Genomic DNA, 18,850 nt, shown 5'->3' with positions numbered 1-18,850 from the left:
CACTAATCCTGTGTTGTAATGACAGCTTAAAAATTTGGTACTTTGATGAGTTTTGAGATTGACTTAAACCTCTTTAATTTGGCTTGCTGGTATTTAATCTTTTAACTTTGCATTCTTAATCAAAACTCAAAGCAGATCTTTAATCTAGTATGTATAAAATGGAAGATTAGCGGCCGCTGACCTGCCTCTGGTAGACAGCTGTTGCTTCCCCTTTTCCTTCTCCTTCTCACGGTAATAGCAAGTGAGAGTCATTTCAGTCCTGTAGGACTCCTGTCTTAGGAGAAATGGGAAAGTACATAAACATTCTCTGTCAGACAAGAATCGGAACCCTTTTCTCTCTTTAGTGAAGAATTAAAATCCGTCAGAACCGCTGCATGTGTTTCTTCTAAAAGAGCAAAATGTAACGGCAAAATAATTCTGTTTTGGCCAGAGACATCTACAGGCTTCAGTGCCTACTCAAGTTTAATAACACACAATATGCAAGACAACGGCAAGTCAACAAAATGCTTTGTGCAAAGCTGGGGATTGCCTTTACTGACAAAAAATAAATCCGTGAGGGTACTTCTACCAAACGTGTCTGGTTTTATTGTAAATTCTTTCTGGTAGGGACAGGTGTTTTTTGAATGAGAAATGTATACAGCAACTCCTTTAAGACGTTTAGGTGTTCTTATATACCAAGAAGCCCCTTTAAACCTGTTTATTATTTGAAGGAGATCATGGTGGTGTTAAGTCAGTGTACCTTAGCCCCAGCTGCAGGGACCTCATGGTGGGGACTTATGGGAGCTAACAGAGGACTTCAAACCAGCACTTCAGCAGACGTGCAAGGCATCACAAGGTGTGGCAACGTCTCCTTTCTTCCTCCTGGGTGTTTCCAGCTGTCTGGACCACCCATGCAACCTCCAGTGTCAGAGCGTTTGAAGAGGCAGAGCAAAGACCCTGGACCCAGGTCCTTGGGGCATGGGGCTAGAGGCTTCCTGGGCCACCAGGTTGCTCTTCCCTGCGCCCAGTCTAGCAATTCATCTCACTTTGCCACAGAAAGACAGCCCCACTCCAGGGTTTTGTCTCAGACTTGGCATGAGGAGAAGGATCATTATGGTATGGGTGATTTAATTAGTCCAAAAGCAAGCGCATAGTAAGCATTGCTAATTGCAAGAGAGATCAGGGATAAAAGAGAAAGTCACTTCTCTTCTATTGTGAACTTCATTTATTCCCCCTATGTTTCTATTGTATAGAAATCCCCACGTGCCTGAGTTGCCTGACAAAACAGTTGTTGATTTTCACTGCACGTAGCTGAGCTGAAGTCATTTAACATCATGCAAGTCTTAATCAGCTGCATTAGAAGAAGAACGATCTTGATTTCACAATGCATTTTAAATCCCTTGCACTTTCCCTCATAGTCCTGGAAACACTTTATTTTCCATCTTTGTTAGTGATGGCTATCCTGGTTTGTCTGTTCCTGAATTATTCCAAATTGCTCAAATAGAGGAAAAGTCTATGGAAAAGTCATTTCCTGAAGTTCAATAAGAGTTTTGAATGATTTTCAACTTAGTTTGATGCCAGTGAACTAGAATTAAACTTAATCTGGATTGTTTCCTTAAAGAGCACATACGGCTGGACAGAATAGCAAAAATTATCTGGGATTTTATTTAGAGGAGGGGTGAAAGGTCAAAAGGGAAAAGACATTTTCAATACAGACCAGCAAATAAACACAGGAAAAAACTCCTCAGTGGATAAAAAGAATGTTTCCAGTATGGCTTCTGACATCATGATTTTTATGCAGTGCATTTGTAAGCGTATATGTTATTCACATAATCCAAGGATTAAGATGAGATCTTCCTCCCTCCCTTGAGGAAGATAGCTCAGGATTAAGAAACATTTTAGAAACAACCCTGACCAACACAGGTGAGATCTTTCTCCACCACCTTCCCCAAAGAAAGTGTATACAGCTCCACTTAATAATCTCTATATTTAGCAAGAGGTCTATTCTGTCACCAAAATATTAAGATTTTTTTTTTTCTTTCAGGCCCTTCTGTCACAACTCTTGGTCTTTGAAAGGAACAAGAGAAAATGGTGTGAATAACAAGGAAGATCTTTAATCCTCAAGTTTAATATTGGAATGGAAAAAGAATTCAGCAAAGCAGAAGTTGGTCATTCAGCTTTTTGGAAGTTACAATTGCTGTTTGACTACGTGAGAAATGAAGAAGTTGAAGTGTTCTGTAAATATTCGGAAGTGTTCCCACATCCTTCTTATGATTTCTGGAAGCATTATCAGTGAAGTTAGTAAGTAAATCATCATGTGATAGGGCAGTCCCAAATAAGGCCAAACAACAGCTGGTATTAAGAGTTTGTTATTTATTAGCTGTTTGGATGCTGTTACTCTTCTACTGCTTTTTTTTCTTAATTCAGATGAAAAGTATAACTTGTCACGCCAAATTTGTAGTAACTTTTCTCAGCACCATTATCCTCACACAAAATAAAATATTAAAAAAAATATCAGTGGCTGCACATACAAAAATTGATGCAAACACATAAAATTTCTGCAGTGTGCTTGAGCAAAACAGACCAGTCATCTGCAACTTGTTGGGGAAAGAACAGAAGGTGCCAATCCACCAAGAAACCAGCCTAACAGCAGTCACCCCCTTCCTCTCTCCTCAGTCAGAATTGGTAGGGGTCTTTCACCCTCAATTTCTGAAACAAGGTATCCTGAATTCGAGTTCTACTGTCACAAACATATTCCATACTTGGTGATTCTTCCTGGCTGTGGCTGTCACCTACACTTCCATATTACCACTGGCTTTCTTTCTGGGGACTCCTTTTTTTACTAAGTGGCTTTTTTTTGCGAAAAGAGGAGGGAGGAAAGAGTAAGAAAACATATCTTTGTTCCATTCCCTTTTAACTTCAAACCAAATGTGTTTAGGGACATGGTTTAGTGGTGGGATGGCAGGTTTAGGTTAAAGGTTGGACTTGATGATCTTAATGGTCTTTTCCAACCTAAACAGTTCTATGATTCTATGAAATAACTCTTTGAATTAGGCTTTCAGTGATATTTACAGTCAGACTAAAGGATTGGTCTCACCCATTTCAAACAACCGCATGAACTTTCCTTCTTTCTACCTGTTTCTTATCTGAAAGCCTACATTAAAATAGATCAAATCATAATAATCTTTTTTTTATTTTTTTTTCTTCCTCTAGACGTGATGCTGCGCACAGCCAACAGAGTAGGAGGAGGAAGTCAAGAACTGAGCTATGGGATTGCTCCACACAGTCATGCTATGCTCAAATTCAGCCAAGTACCTTGTAGATAGGGATGGTGAGGGTCAAGCTTAAAGCTTCAGCATGGCTTCTAGGCCCAGCTGACAATCTTTAAGGTATAGTAGATATACAAGCACTGTCTGGGCACTAGGGCAGCCTCAAGTACTGAATCAGCCTGTTTATAGGCTTAGCTGACGAATACATACAATTTGAAACATATACAACTAGTAACATTAACCTGCTATCCAAAATGCCCAACCGGAACAAGACTCTACTTTTTAAGTGTTCAATTCAATGTAGATTTATTTGAAGAATATCTAAGAAATATAAAACCAGGAGACTTAATCTGCTCTTCACATTAGGTTTTGTCCCATTGCTAACTCCCTCAAAATATTTGATGCCCACAGTTACTATAATGAATAAAGTTTTAACTAAACAAAGTATCTCCCTATGATTTTTCAGATTTTCTTTTGGTCTTTCTAACTATGCTCTTGATGAACAGTAGCAGGGTGAGTAGAAGCTCAGCAGACTTCTGATCCAGTCACCTCATCCAACTAACACAGATATCTATGGATTGTCTGGATGTGGCCATCAATTCCACTTGGCCTGACGCTGAACGACGGGTGTACTAATTTATCAGACCTGTGGACCTACACTCAGATGAAAGCACTGCAGAAGGCACCATCCCATCGCTACTGAGGCCTGCTTCCAAGCCCACCATCTGGGTAGGCACAAAGTCTGGTTTCAAAGCTAGCCTTTGAAATGCAACACCAAAATCGTCCATGTCAAATTATACAACAGAAGAACTACTTCCTTTTAGCAATTTGTAGGTTGCCCTAATTTCAACCTTGATTCATTTTTCCTGAATTAAGAATTCTTGTTTCCCTTCTGATGAATTTACTGACTACAATATGGTTTCCTGACTATTTGTTTCACCAGTATGATAATTTCCAATTTTGCTTGGTTAGCTATTGGCTTTCTTTTAATACATAAAGGGTGCTTTGTTGGTCCAGTGCTTTAAAACGTCTTCTTTTAATCTGAAGTTCCTATTACCCAAGTTAATCTGATTCCTGGAATGAGAAGTCTTCTGAGAAAAACCAACAACAACCCCTTAGGCTATACTATGTCCACTTCCAGCCTTCCCTGAGTGAAGCTGGAGAGCTGCCAAAGCTTTCGGTACCATCATTTAAAGTTATCTTTTCCAATTTTGCTAGTTTGACTAATGGGTTTCTGCTGCAATGTCCACTGCTTTGATGTCCAGTGCTATAACAACCCTTCTTTTAATCATGCCTCTACTTCAAGTATAGTAAGTGCCATCAGGTACATAAAGCATCACACGAGCCTAACAGATACAACATATGGAAGATCCACAGACCTGAAATGGTACTGAACACCTACCTTTAGGCAGTCAAATCCTTCTGCCAGCATCACTGAAGGCAGTAGCAAAATTAATCACAATCACAGGTACTTTACCTTGGAGTTTACTAGGCATCTAGTGGGGTAGGGATATTTCTGTGCAGCAATCAAACTACTTAGTGTTATTATTGTTCCCACAGTGAGCCCCATTCCTCTGAGTTTTTTCATTCCTGGAAGAACACAGAATTTGAAAGCATATCCACTGAGCTTTTCAAGCTAGCCTTAGTTCATTCACTCTACCTCAACAACAGGAATCCTTGCCAGTTAGCAAGATGCCTCAATTTTTTTTTTGCAATTACAAAGCCTTGTTAGATCCTACATTTTCGTGCACTCCTGCCAGATCCACTAACATTGCAGCCACGTTACGCTACTTAGCCTTGAGACGGTTCAAGCCTCAGAGCAGAGCTGAAGAAGCTCCCTGACTTTATGATTTCCAGGCTAGCATTCTTCTACAGGAGAGAGTGGAAACCCACATATCACATGCGCCAGGGGACCAGATGAGAGGGGACAACAACTCCAAGCCATTACAGAGCAGATCTGGCGTCGACAAGGAGAGGGATTTCAAAGTAGCCTGTGAATTTTGGCCTCAGTGATGACCCCTGGCTTCCCTGCTTCAGATTATCTGTGGAGGAGGTAAAGGCTGGGGATGCTGAAGCTGTAGCTCTTCAGCTACCCATGCAACTTGCCCTGCCACAGTAGTTTATCCATTTAGATCCCTGACTGCTCAGTGCTAAAGTTGAAGACAGTGGGAATAATGGAACATAGCACGAAAGCACTTGTTCTGATGACCACCATTTAGTAAAAAATAAGGATGTACTATACCTAGTCTAAATTACACTTTAGGGTTACAGTTGTAAAAACCTGAAATGATGAAGCCATCATTTTAAAAACTGTGTGGAAGGAGTCATGACTAATATTACATCACTTTTTCATGTGTTTTACCTCCTATCTGAATAGCACAAAATAGGTTTTAAGGGGATAAGAACAGCAGAAGAAAATCAGCAAACCCACAAGACTTCTCTTAAGACTTCCATGATGTTTTTCTGATTTACAAAAAAATATAAATCATAAATCACACTCTAGTGATCAGGGAGGAGAGTATAGTCCTGGATCCTACTAATTTATAGACTTGACTGGCGATGCTGCAGGATGATGGTCCCGCGGCACACACTTCTTTAGCATGACCAGTCGCAAACTGGGAGGAAGAGAAAGGCAAAAAAGGCATTGCAGAACCGGGAAGCTTGTGCAAAGGGGTTTTTTCTTCCTTCACTAGCTAGCTAACAACAGTGCAGCAAGATCTGTGGTCTAGCTGATTTCTGTCAGTATCCCATCAGTGATTCTGAACAAAAAGGATGCTGTGGTACTGAGATGTCAAACTTACTCATTAGCATTGCTCAGTCTGACTTGAGATTTAAAGGGAAAGTTAAGAATGCCACTGCTTATGAATAAATCGAATCACAAAGTATTTTTGTAAGCATTCACAAATGCATCAGCCGGAGTGACTACATCTCCAGCTGCTGCAACTTGTTTTCGAATGGGAGAACGAAATCCAGGAATTGTTTTTTAAAGATATGAACTTAGTGTAGCTAGCTACAATGTGTTCAGCACTAACGTGACTATTTTCAAGCAATAGGCCACCTGTAGAAGATGGCTATGAATGAACAATTTCGACAATGCGATGCCTCCTGCAATGGTATGTGAGATCGTGTTTCTCCCTGAGGTATTTTCCCCGGGAAGAATTTGCACATCAAAAAGTTGCAAGGCCAAAATGCCAATCCCAAACAGCAGCTGTTGGATCTCTAAGCCTCAGCCTCAAATCATAGCTCCTTTGGGAAACAAACCCAAATTCCCAACAATGCACAGCAGCTGGGTTCTCGCCGTAACATTTTCTTTTGATTGATAGATGCCCTAAATTTGTGAGCCTGAAAGCAAAATCTCAGCCATAAGAATATCTCCAAAAGTATTGGAACGAATGGGCGTCAAGTGCCTCAATTGCAGCACTGAGCCTTCCTCCCCCCAGTTTATCATCCCTCCATTAAGAGCTCCACAGGGTAATCCAGTCAACAAAGAGTATTTCTGGGATCACATACCAGATCTTCAGATCAACATAATAAGAAAAGAGTAAAGAAGGATTAATGCACCATCTTGTTTTATCACTTGGTTTCGTCAATGTTTCAGCTGTGTTTTCAGAGTTTTATAGTCCAGTGTTAAATATACTCTCTGGGCTGAAGCATAACTCTTTGATTTTAAGATGGGGCAGAAATAATTTTTCACAGCTCAAATAAAGGATTTTTTTAAGCTATTTTTGAGGTGGGAATTATATACAGGTCACTTTCCATTACTAAGAAAAAGCATTTGAAGTACTTGGAAATCTCTCATAACTGTAAAGTAATAGGGGAATACATCAGCTTTGAAATAAGGATTTTCTTTTTATGACATCTGCGCTTTTAACATTTGCATTTTAATACATTGAGAACAAAGATTCTTCTACCTATTGTTCAAACAAAAAACTGTTTTCCAAGCAAACAAATATCCCTAAAAGCACTTCTATTACGGTGTCTATAGGAAGAGTTATATAAAAAGATAACTGTATTTTTTGTAATATTATGGCAGAAAATTTTGCCATATATACGTGAACTAACAACTTTGAGTTTTTTCAAGCTGTGGAGGGAAAAAAGGATATGGCAGAAGTTACTGTTAGCATCTGTGTGTTACTGAGTTTTCAAGTATTTTATCTAAGCAATTAAGAACTACAGAAAGCTTCAGTCTCTGACTGAAATACTAGCTTGTAACTTCTTCATTCTTCTTTAATGTACACTCTTAGGCTTAATCTAGCACACTGACATCAACGCGAAAGATACTACCATAGTTTCTCAGCACAATAATTAAACTTAGGCATCTATTTTACCTCAGCTAATTCTTTCTTCTTCCCCCTTTCTTTGTGGGCAGTGTTACACAGCATCAGCTGAGAGCTGCCGTTGATGCTGTGTAAAATGTGTAAAAGCAAATTTTTTCTTCCAAAGCCTGGTTTGTTCTGCTTGTTTGTACCAAACACTTGGTATCACCTAGTACCATCTGGCTTGTTTGAAAAAAAAGCATTTTCCTCCTTCAGAGCAGCACTGAGGAAGACGAGGGTCCACCAAGAAGGGGGAAAGAGGCACCAGAAGCATCCTCAACTTTCTTGGTGGAAATTACCTCCCAGTACCTTGCTGTGCAGTGTGCACAGATGGGCAAGGTCATAATTTCTTGACCACAAACTAGGGATGCTATTTGATCGAGTCTCTTAAAGCAGTGTCACTTGATTTAGAAAACAGTAGCTTGATTTTTAAACCATAATCTATTTCTGTCCTTATTTATACTTAGAAGACCCAATGCTGGCCCAGAATTTTAAAAACTCTTTCAGAAAATAAGTAATGTAAGCTCCTTGAACTAATATCTCATTTAATATTAAAAAGACGCTAAAGCCCTGTTAGGCCAGGTCCCAAGGCAAACTTCAATGTACTCTCCAACTTAGGTATATTCACAATGCAGAAAGCCTCGGGAAGTATTTTATTTATTTTTACTGTTGTTCTCACTTCTATCTTGAATTCAAGTCCATAAGATACACCACGCTTCAAGAATGAAAAGTTACGGGCAGAATGTTTGCTTTTGAAATTCAGACCTGAACTCAGTAGAACATCAGTAATCAGTACGCTGCATTTGCATTGCTAATCTGTTGAAACTAATAATGTGAGAATTAAGCATAAATTTGCAGGTTGAAAAGCTAGATATTGAAATTTATCTTCTAAATTATTTCTTTAAAAAGAATTTAAATTCACTTTTCCACTAGTTTTTCATTTTTTCTTTAAACCAGCAAATGTGAATTTAGTTGTTCTGATTTGAGAAGTAGTAATGCAGGCAAGTACGCAGGATTATGCTGCCATCTATAGTTTAAAGAAGAAAATAAGACTGCACAGTTCACATTATAAGAGAAGCCACTGGATACTTAGCATTTGTAGAACGAAAACGATCCGGGCTTCTCAAAGGACGAGCGCTCAAGAGAGAGGCACAGGAACATTTGTGCGCTCGCATTCTAGCTCCGTGAGCAAGACCTCCGCAAGGATGCCTAGGCTGGACTTAGTCCCAGTTGGCTGCTCTTCTCCCCATCATCCCCACTGCAAATCAATCGATCTTTTTTGATAAAAAAGTATCTATCCACGTCATGGGCACAAATAAAAGAAAAAGCAACAGTACATCAGCACTTTCAAAACTCAGGGCTTTTTTTAACAGTATGAAATAAGAAACTTGGGAAGCCAAATTACATGTGTAAGACCCTCACTAGCCGTTATTTTCGTGACAGGTATTAGCAACTTGGAAGAAGAAGAGCTATAGAAATAAAATCTTCACATCACAGATTATTCAGGCATCGAGGTTGTTCTGTTCTCAGAATGGCTCTTCATGAAATGATACTTCTGCAGAAAGCCGAGTTTTAAGAAAGTGAAAATTGTGATAAATTTCCTAGAAACCTGTTTTCCTGTTAAGAAAATAATGGAAAAGTCTTTTTTTGACATGTACATTCTGTAAATTACCAACTTCTGTCTTCCAGAATCTGACACTTCCTGGTTTTATTTCCTTTGGTGGTTTTTTGTTTTTTTTTTTTGTTGGGCGTTTTGGGGTTTTTTAATTAAAAAACAGAGAGAAGAAACAAAGAAGTTCCTTGTTTAATCTGGTGCTGACTGAAATCCCAAAAGCAGATGACACTTTTCTGGTGTCCTCTATAGGTATTACAAATATGTTCATTTTCACCTTCTACCTTTGGAACATTAGGAAATCGCTGATGAGTCAGTTTTTCATTAGGAAAAAAAGTGCAAGTTAAAAGAAGTCTTAAAAGACTACTAGAACCTAGAAAAACTTGTTGATAGTTTTCATCTGTACCCCATTATTTTTTTTTATACATCTATAAATATACAGAAAGCTGGAAGCTCTTTACTGGCTGTAGCGCTCAGAAAAAGCTTCTCACCAGCCGACCGGGGAAAGAAACCGCTGCACACACACAGTACTTTTACCCCGTAACTGCAGTCAAAGACCATCTACAAGCAAATATTCAGCTTCTAGTGAACTTCATAAGCATAACCTCAAGACTTCTTCGAGAATATTGACTATGCAGTGTGGTTTTCTCTGCTTGACACCAGAATGAAGTACAGTATGAGCTGTCCCGCTCCTCAGTTTCCTCTCAAATGCAGATCCAAATGCAGTCAGGAAAGTGATGGCACATACCTTAACTCCTATAGGGATGTCACGGCTTAAAGAACACCGCAGGTGCTCCGTGATGTGTGCCAAACCAGCTGACTAGCAGATACTCTGAGGAGTTCAGGGAAATTACTATTATCTTTCTTTTTTTTTTTTATTATGTATATATACACATATATTTGCTGTTCAGTACACTAGCTGGTAATAACATCTTTAAGTGAGGCCATAGTGGTAATTTATTATAGAATAAGCAAACCTAATGTTGAGTCAATATAATCCACCACGGAACAGATTTATGTTCATAGCCTAAAGCGGTTTTTACCCTCCCGCAGCCATGCCATCCCCGCTCACGGCTCAGAATGCCTATCTAATGAAGTGTTTGGTAGGTAGCGAGTCAAAACACTGCCCTGAAACTAAAGTGAGATTATGGTTTATCTTGTACTTTGCAAATCTTGTTATTTGGTTATCTCACATCCCTTAATCAAAACCTCTTTGGAATAGTGTGCCTGCAATACCTAGCATATATATAAGCTTTTTTAATAGCATCTTTAGAAAGCTACACGGTTTTCTGAATGAGTATTATTATAACTATTTTTTCTTTCGCTTTTCTTCAAAACAGTGGAGAAGGGATAGAAAAGTAAGAAACGCTTTCTCTAAACTAGAAAAAAATTGGATTCTAGCACGTGCTCCTGAAATGTTCTTCCCTGAATCTCTCCTGGCTCAACAGGAAAATCAGCACTTTTCATTCTTTATTTTTAAACCTACGACATGGCAAAACATTTCCCATCAACAACCGTTCCTGCACCTTCATGAACCTCCTTGTTCTCAACAGAAACATTTGTTTAAACACCCTGTTAATTTCTAGAGCTTCCATCTGAGATGAACACCGCTTCCCCTGCCCCATCCCAGTTATCTAAAGGTGGGGAAAAAATGACTGCTAGTGTCCACCATCTGTCAGATTAATATTTGCAATTCAATAAGGTTAAAAATAGTAATTAGAAAAAAAGCTGAAGTGCAGTGTATACAACCTTGAGGCCTAGAGAGCATAACACATGCTTAGATAGGCTTTTACAGTATTCATGAAGTCTCTCTTATTCAAACCTTTGCTAAACCAGCTCATTTTCCCTTATTTTTTTTCCCTTTAGTTCTGTCCACAAAAACTCAACTGGCAGTAAGTCTTAATGTACCAACCCTAAAATTCTCCTTTATACATGCTAGTGAATTGCAGCTGTGTACTTCTGAGGGTCATTCTTTTGAAAAACAAGCCACAGAAGAAATCAATATGCAGACAACAGAATATCAAAAACGCCTAAGGGTCCAGCTTGTATTTCAGTGCCAAAAAGGGACAAGATTCACTTTGCTCTGTAAAGGTCAACTGTTTGTTTACGCTCCAACCTTTGTCAGAAGTTTGTTGAAAACCTGCTTCAAGTTAAAGCAGGTGCTTTTACCTTCTTTTCAGCTTTTGCAGAAATGTTGCTGTTTCACTTTAAACAAATTTCACTCATCTCCGTCATGCTCAGATGCAAACCCGGAGCTCACACGAAGGCTGTCACTTGTCAGCAGTTCCTCATTTCTTACTTCCTAAAAAAGACCCAGGGGCAGAACCAGTTGTACCCTACTCGTCTCTGGCATACCTACCTTTTAGCTCTCGTTGCCGTTGTTCCTTGCTGAATCTTAAGAGGAGTTTTAAACACATCAGATCCTTGCACCAAGATTAGAAGCTTGCTCAAAGAGGAACCACGCTAACATTCTTGTGCAAGCCGATGTCTTGGTTCTTAAAGTCAAGAGAAGCGCAACACACTAACTAAATCCAAGCGACTACAAATTCCAAGGACAAAACTGTTCCTGGAGAAAGGGATACAGCTTTTTCTGCCTTATCAATTACAAACAGCAAGCTGAGCCTTATAATCGATTGCCTTGCTTTCCAGCATTTTCCCCAAAAAGAGACTGTTTTAACTTTTAATGAAGGGTCTGCTGGGGGGATCGAGTGATTTCAGACTTGAAAGCGTCAAATGCACAAGTCACAAAAGCTTTAAATGAAGCAGGACTTCCGACGAGAAGCCTTCTGAACAAGGTTAAACGCAGCACCGAAAGGCCAGATCCAGTGGCACAGTTTACTGCTTAGGTGCACAGGGAGGTGAGGATAAACACGGTTTCTCAAAGGATCATTTTTCTGCACTCCTGCTGATTATTTAACAGGACCTAACAGATCTACAGTCAAAGATATTTACTGAGAAGCTTAAGAAACACACATCTTATTACAACTTCCCCCATGACAGATCTCACTCTCATGCACTGATCTATACCATGCATGTAATCGTCACCTCCAAGGTTTTCCTAGACCCTACAAACCTGCAATGTCCCATTAATCAGCCATCTATCTCTTCTCTCCCTTAAAATAATAACTAACAAAGTTCCCCAGAAAAGAAAACCCACTCAAACAGAACAGGACACACAAAAAAGTCAAATAAACTTACAGGAAATTTATTCCAACTCAATAATATTTGCTACTGTGTGTATTATTCAGGAACTTATAAACTATATAGACTACTTTGCTACTGTTTTCAGAAATGTTTTAGTAGTACTACGTAAGTGAATAATGCACCAGTAAAGACTTTCACTGCAAAAGACTCATACAAAAAAGAAAAGCCTTTGTAGAAAGGATAGTGGTTTTTATTGAAGTCTTAGAAAATATTGAATTATGAAAGATACAAAATCAACTGTTGTAATTAGCTGTTTATTTTACAATCTTGTATGCCATCATACTCTTATGGCTTTAAGATAGTCTGTCCAAAGTATTTTAAAACATGCTTTAACAAAGTATTTTACAATTTCAAAATTGAGTATTTCTTTACGGAAAAAAACCCAACCAAACTCCAAAACATTTACCTGAGAATTCTGTATCATAAAATTGTCATTCATTCTTAACTTTTGCAAGTTGATGATATAGGCTATAGAAGTCAACATGCAACTTGTAGGTCTACTGTATTAAATAAATATTTTAAAAATTATTTAGATGCAGCTGGCTAGGCAAAAACCTACCCTCAAACTTCATCAAGTTCATCATAGGTTTAAAAACCTGACATGAATTTTATCATATGTCAATGACAGCCATGATTTCCGCACTGGAAGCCCTGCACCGCTTGCTGGGTGGAACTCAGACCCTGGCTGATCACCAGACCGCAGCAGCGGAGCACAATTCTTTGGTGGATGTTCTGGCCTCTGAACTTGGTAATCACTGACCTTGTTTTCCAACATCCATAGCCAAGTGTGTTGGGGGTTTGGGCCACTGGATATGTTTAAGTTCCCCAGCCAGTCATTCTCTACATATATGCTCCACCCCTTTATAACAAACATTTAAGCCAAGGAATTCCATTTCAGAGAATGTGTACTATTAGGACAATGCTTTAACGTCATTATCCACGTCATTTCAGAGTATCACCGGCTTTAAAAGTGATATTATGTACGGACAGTAGAGAGGTTTGGGGCTTTCTGTTTTGTTTTTTATTGTTTCTTGTTGGTTTGCTTTTTAAATAAAATGGAGATGTAGGAGCAAACACCGCCCAGGGTGGCAGCATGGGAGGGAGGCAGGATTAAATTAACCAGGCATATACAGATGTTGAAGAAAAAAACCCAGAGAGTTTCATGAGTAATACATATACAGGATCAACATATATAAATGATAATCATTTAAAAGAATTTCATTTCAATTATCTGAAAATACATCCAAAGCAGTAGAACTCTCCTGATGGCTGCCATATAGTATTTCTGAATTTCAATTACTGCAAGCACTGTGATTTATACAAGCTATGCTCCATGAACATAGATTTTCCCCTCAAAAAAGTAATGATATATGATGAAAATCCAAGGATATCACTAGAGATTTGAATCAACTTCCAATCCCATAGGTGAGGTAGTGTAGTCACTTCTATTACATGCTGGTTATGAGAAGTACTGTTGAAACCTGTCAAATTTTAAATTTTTGTATTAAATAAGTGGCTTGATAGTCTTAATATATTTATTAATGCTATGTTACCTAAAAGGGGGGGAGGAGGAAAAAAGAAAAAAAAAAAGCCTTGCCAAGAACAAGTTTTGTCTCACTGCAAGATAAAACTGCAAAGCAGTATTTACAATAGTCCTTTGCTTAGTTGCTGCCTACTGTACATGCACACAAAGACACAAAAGGCTAATATACATTCTGAGGTAGGAAATGAAGAATTCCACTGGCTTGTATAAGATTCTTCATGTTTTGTAAACCAGCAAACACAAAGTTTTCTGTGGTGAGGTTCAATACTTAGCGCCGGTGTGAGAATAACATCTGAATAACAAAGCATCATTGGTATACAATATGCATCTACTGCCACGTGAAAGTCTAAAAAACAGGGATTATTTTTAGTAGCTGAATTTCTTCTTCACAAAGTAAATAAAGGAAATCCCTCCAGCTCATTTCCTTATTATACTTTCTATATGTTTATACTTATAGCACAAGCCATTGAAAGTCTACTACAGGTTTAGCCATAAAAGTATCCTGAAGACTAAAATTCTGAAACAGATCTTTACTGGTCCCAGTGATCAGAGAATACATTTGTGTATTACTTTAGGCAATTAGGCACTGTAGTCAAAGAATTTGGTGCCTGAATACCTTAAAACCCAAAACCCCTGCCCTTAAACTTTCACAATACTTTGATTCTGGCTTGCCACGAACAGCAACGAGCTTGGGGGTGCTAAGACAGTAAGTCACATTACAGCAATGAATTTTAACAAGCAAATGGGATTCAGATGCCAGAGGATCCAATGCACACTAATCAAAGAATTGCATCAGTTTCAAACTCCTGTCTTTCCCAGTATGTTGTTATTCCTCCCACAAAATTTAGAGAAGAGAGCATTATGCTGCAGCACCTCCGCTGTTCCAGTTGTCTTAACTACGTACTGGGGAGCTAAGACAAAGGCATATATTCAGTAAAAGCTGGCTCTGGTACAGGGATGGGAACAGCAGGAAGCAATAGGCTGTTCCAGGAGCGCACTTGCCAGAATCTCCTCATTCTGTCACATTATCCTAACCCATCTACAAAATAAACATTTACAGAGCTATATATGCTTCCTAAGGTTTGTCTACCAGGAAAAAAGAAATCTTAGAGGTAAGAATTCCAGGTATAGAAGTCATTGTGCATAAGCACCTGTTAGGAGGCTTCTCTTGAGATGCAGAGTGGCGTTAGGTACTGCGACATAAATAAGAGTGAAGGCTGCTCTATACCTGAATGAAAGCTTCCTCACAAATAGGCATGTGTGCACAGAGTATACACTTTCCAACAGCTTTCCTGAACTCTCCTTGGCATCGCCACACAGAAAAAGCTCCAAGACTGACACATACAAATTATACTCTAGAACTATACAGAGCAAACCCAAAGCTTGCCCAGTAATATAATGACCATGTAAATTGTCAATGTAGTTTCAAAAGAGAAAGTTTCATTTTTTCTTTCACTTAGTAAGTTGCTTTACAATAATGCTCAATCTCACTTTAGTTGCAGCGTTGACAGGCTGGCAATAGGAATATTCATTCGTCTGTAGTGCATTTGTCAGTCATTTGCTGACAGAAGTCTGTGATACCACCGCTCTGTCCACACTGTTCCACAAGCGAAGTTTTCTCCAATGTTCTTACAGAAACTGGATGCAGTTCTTGTACTTGATCATATGTTGCATCACACACACCTTTCACACACTGATAACAAGAATTCTGCTCATTTGTGGATGTAACACCTGAAAGACCATCTGCTAATTCTATACACGCTGGTATCGCAAGCTCACTATCAGATGGAGCGGTTCGTTCTCTCTCCGGGAATAAAAAAGAAAGCGGGCAATCTGAGGAAGAATATTTTGCAAGTATTTGTATCTGCTCATGGCTCAAGGCTGCTTCTTTACACACCTGCTGGCAAAGTCCAGTCAGATTCTGCTTTGTCTCACCCAGAGTTGACAGAATGTGGTTTCTTTCCTTCAACAAGTTCTCCTTCTCATTTTGCTGCGAAAAGAAAAATAGCCTTTTAGACTAATTTTAAACACAAAAACTATGGTTTATGTTCCTAACAAAGCTAAAAGATGACTATAAATAATCTGGTCTGCTGAAACAGAAGTCATTTGGCAATGAGAAGGTAGACAGCAACACAATCAAATGCCTATCAAAAGGACAATCTTTTATCAAAGGGACACCTCTCTTGAATTGTCATCAACTCAGCTATTTGAAGTGATTTTTCAGACATACAACTTTTTCAAACCTCATGCTGGCAGCCAAGAGAGTAATTGGTAGTTATTAAATAAATGAAACGTAGCTTCACTTACTGTAAATATTCCTGAAAGATTAATTCTACAAGGTAACACATTTAAACCATTACCACTGAGCCAACAAAACATTAAACAGAGCAGTCTTCATAGAGGTTTACATTTTAAAAGTTAAATGTTGAAAACCAGACATCACATTTTCACTATTGATACTAATCTGCTAGATGAAAATAAATCCAATTCCCAAGAAGTGCCAAGTCCACTGTAGAACAAACAATGGAGTCAAGAAGAGTTTATAAAGTAAATAGAAAATATAAGAAAGTTAAAGAAATAAAACATGCTAAAATTGTAAACAAAATATCTTCTCTGGAAATGCAGCAATCCAGTTTGTTTCAAGGCACTGACTAGAATGCTGGAAGTTAAAGAATTTAAAGTAGTGACAGAGGAATTACAGATTAGTGAATTGAAGAGAGAAGAACAGAGGTGCCACTAGGCAGGTAACCTAATACTGGAACAGGACAGTACTGGGGGAATGCTTGACTTTTATTTAACACGGGTAACATGCCTAAAAGTGGCATATACCTTTTAGACATGAAATAAGACTGTCCTTGTTCTGCAAGGCTTACAGTCTAGCCACATAATGCAAAAGGATTTTCCAAATATAGGGCAGTGAAAGGGATGGCAATTCACTAATGAAAAGCAAGTAGAAAAAAGTACCATTCAATTAAAAATTAGCTTTTTTTTTTTGCTTTTACTCCAATGTCGTGTATTTTTCGGAGACTTGCGATACAACTGGCTGAAGATGAAGGGACATTGATAACAGAGGTCTAATGATGGAAACAAGCAACATCTAGAATAGAGAAAAATGAGGAAATGGCAAAGAAGGACAGGGAAACAAGACAGACCATAATGCAGCAGTTGAAAAGGACAAAAACTCCAAAACCAAACATGCTACACATGTTGCATTCCATAATTAATTCAAGAAGAGGCAGAGTTTTAAAGACATACAAAGTTTTAAACAGTTTTTAAGAAATAAATTTTAATCAGAGCAACTGTGTGTTATCACTATTGCTATGTCAATTCACTCTTATAAAGTTTAATTATTTTCAGTCCTTCTCACCCCCCCCTTTTGCAGGAGTATCGTGGTTTAACCCCAGCTGGCAACTAAGACTCACCCAGCCGCTCACTCACTCACTCCCCCGCAGTGGGATGGGGGAGAGAATTGGAAAAAAAGGTAAAATTTGTGGGTTCGGATAAAGACAGTTTAATAGGGAAAGCAAAAGCCACACACGCCAGCAAAGCAAACCAAGGAATTCTTTCACTGCTTCCCATGGGCAGGCGGGTGCTCAGCCATCCCCAGGACAGCAGGGCTCCACCATGCGTAATGGTGACTTGGGCAGACAAACTCCATCAATCCCAATGTCCCCCCTTCCTTCTTCTTCCCAGCTTTATATGCTGAGCATGACATCATATGGTGTGGGATACCCGTTTGGTCAGCTGGGGTCAGCTGTGCCCCTTCCCAGCTTCTCATGCACCCCCAGCCTACTCATTGGTGGGGTGGGGTGAGAAGCAGCAAAGGCCTTGACTGTATAAGCACTGCTCAGCAGCAATGAAAACATCCCTGTTTTCAGCACAAATCCAAAGTACAGCCCCATACTAGATACTATGAAGAAAATTAACTCTATGCTAGCCAAAACCAGCACAAGGAGAAACTCATACTGTAACCTTGACAACTTTTTGAAAAAACTGACTAACTTAAAGTGGCAATTTGAAAGAGAAGCAGTTGTTGCCAGTCTTTTTTGCCTAAAATGATTAGGAAGAGTGCTTTGCTAATAAACTTCTACTTGTCAGCATCCTGGGAGCAGCTGTTGCCAGATCTCCTAATCTGAAATCACTTAATGCACATTTTGGGTATGTAGAGGCACTCAGCTATGTATCATGGACTGTACTGCTGTTTAACACAAAACCTCAACATGCAGAAATAGTTATTCCAGTGTAAATTCCCCACCCCCATCTGAAGTTTTTAACATTTAATTATTACATTTAAATATTATTGGTTTATTTTAGCAGCATTGTACTAATACTGCAAAGTAATGCCAGCTAGTTTTGATGTCATGATAATCATCAAACTGAGAGCTCTTTTAATTCTTCTGGTGAAGAATTTATTTAGTTCACATACTTCCTCTCCCTGCTATAGTATATGTAACACGATCTCAATTAAATTTCTTGGATCACAGCTTACGGTATGTCTCTCACTGACACATCCTCCTCCTGAGATACAGAATCTTCAGGGCAGTAGCGTTTCCTGAGGTCAGTTGTCCTTTACTCTACTCCCCCTCACAAGTACCCTCATTTTAAAGCTCTAAAGTGAGAAAGTACAAGGCATGTGAATATACACAGGTGCTCTGAAAGCCGTTTCTAACAAGCCAACACCTCCTTGAGTGGCCCATATGTATTCTCAAATATGGAACCTCAGCGACCAACAAGAACACACAGGTTCACCTGAAAGATGAATAAGCAAAGATTATATGGGTGTCAAAAATTACATTGTCAGTAGAGAAGATCAAGAGAAATGATGAAACAATTCTCGCAGATAATAGTTAGATGCAGTACTGAACAGCATTCTTCTTCAATATAAGCAGTGCTTAATGCAAGATTTCCAATTTTACAGAATCACTTG

General features: G+C 38.9%; 1 protein-coding gene across 1 annotated transcript in view; it reads right to left on the bottom strand.

The window, feature by feature from the left end:
* Positions 1-12,548: 12,548 nt before the first annotated feature.
* The window catches only part of BACH1 (BTB domain and CNC homolog 1), a 31,990-nt gene continuing 25,688 nt past the window's right edge, over positions 12,549-18,850 (bottom strand). Inside the window, 1 exon segment of the mRNA XM_035896463.1 lies at positions 12,549-15,913. Coding sequence (XP_035752356.1) covers positions 15,452-15,913 — 462 coding nt within the window. The 3' untranslated portion in view covers positions 12,549-15,451.

The sequence above is a fragment of the Egretta garzetta genome, unplaced genomic scaffold (genome assembly GCF_000687185.1).
Source record: "Egretta garzetta isolate BGI_Z169 unplaced genomic scaffold, ASM68718v1 scaffold45, whole genome shotgun sequence".
Lineage (NCBI taxonomy): Eukaryota > Metazoa > Chordata > Aves > Pelecaniformes > Ardeidae > Egretta > Egretta garzetta.
This window is presented reverse-complemented; position numbering and strand designations above follow the sequence as displayed.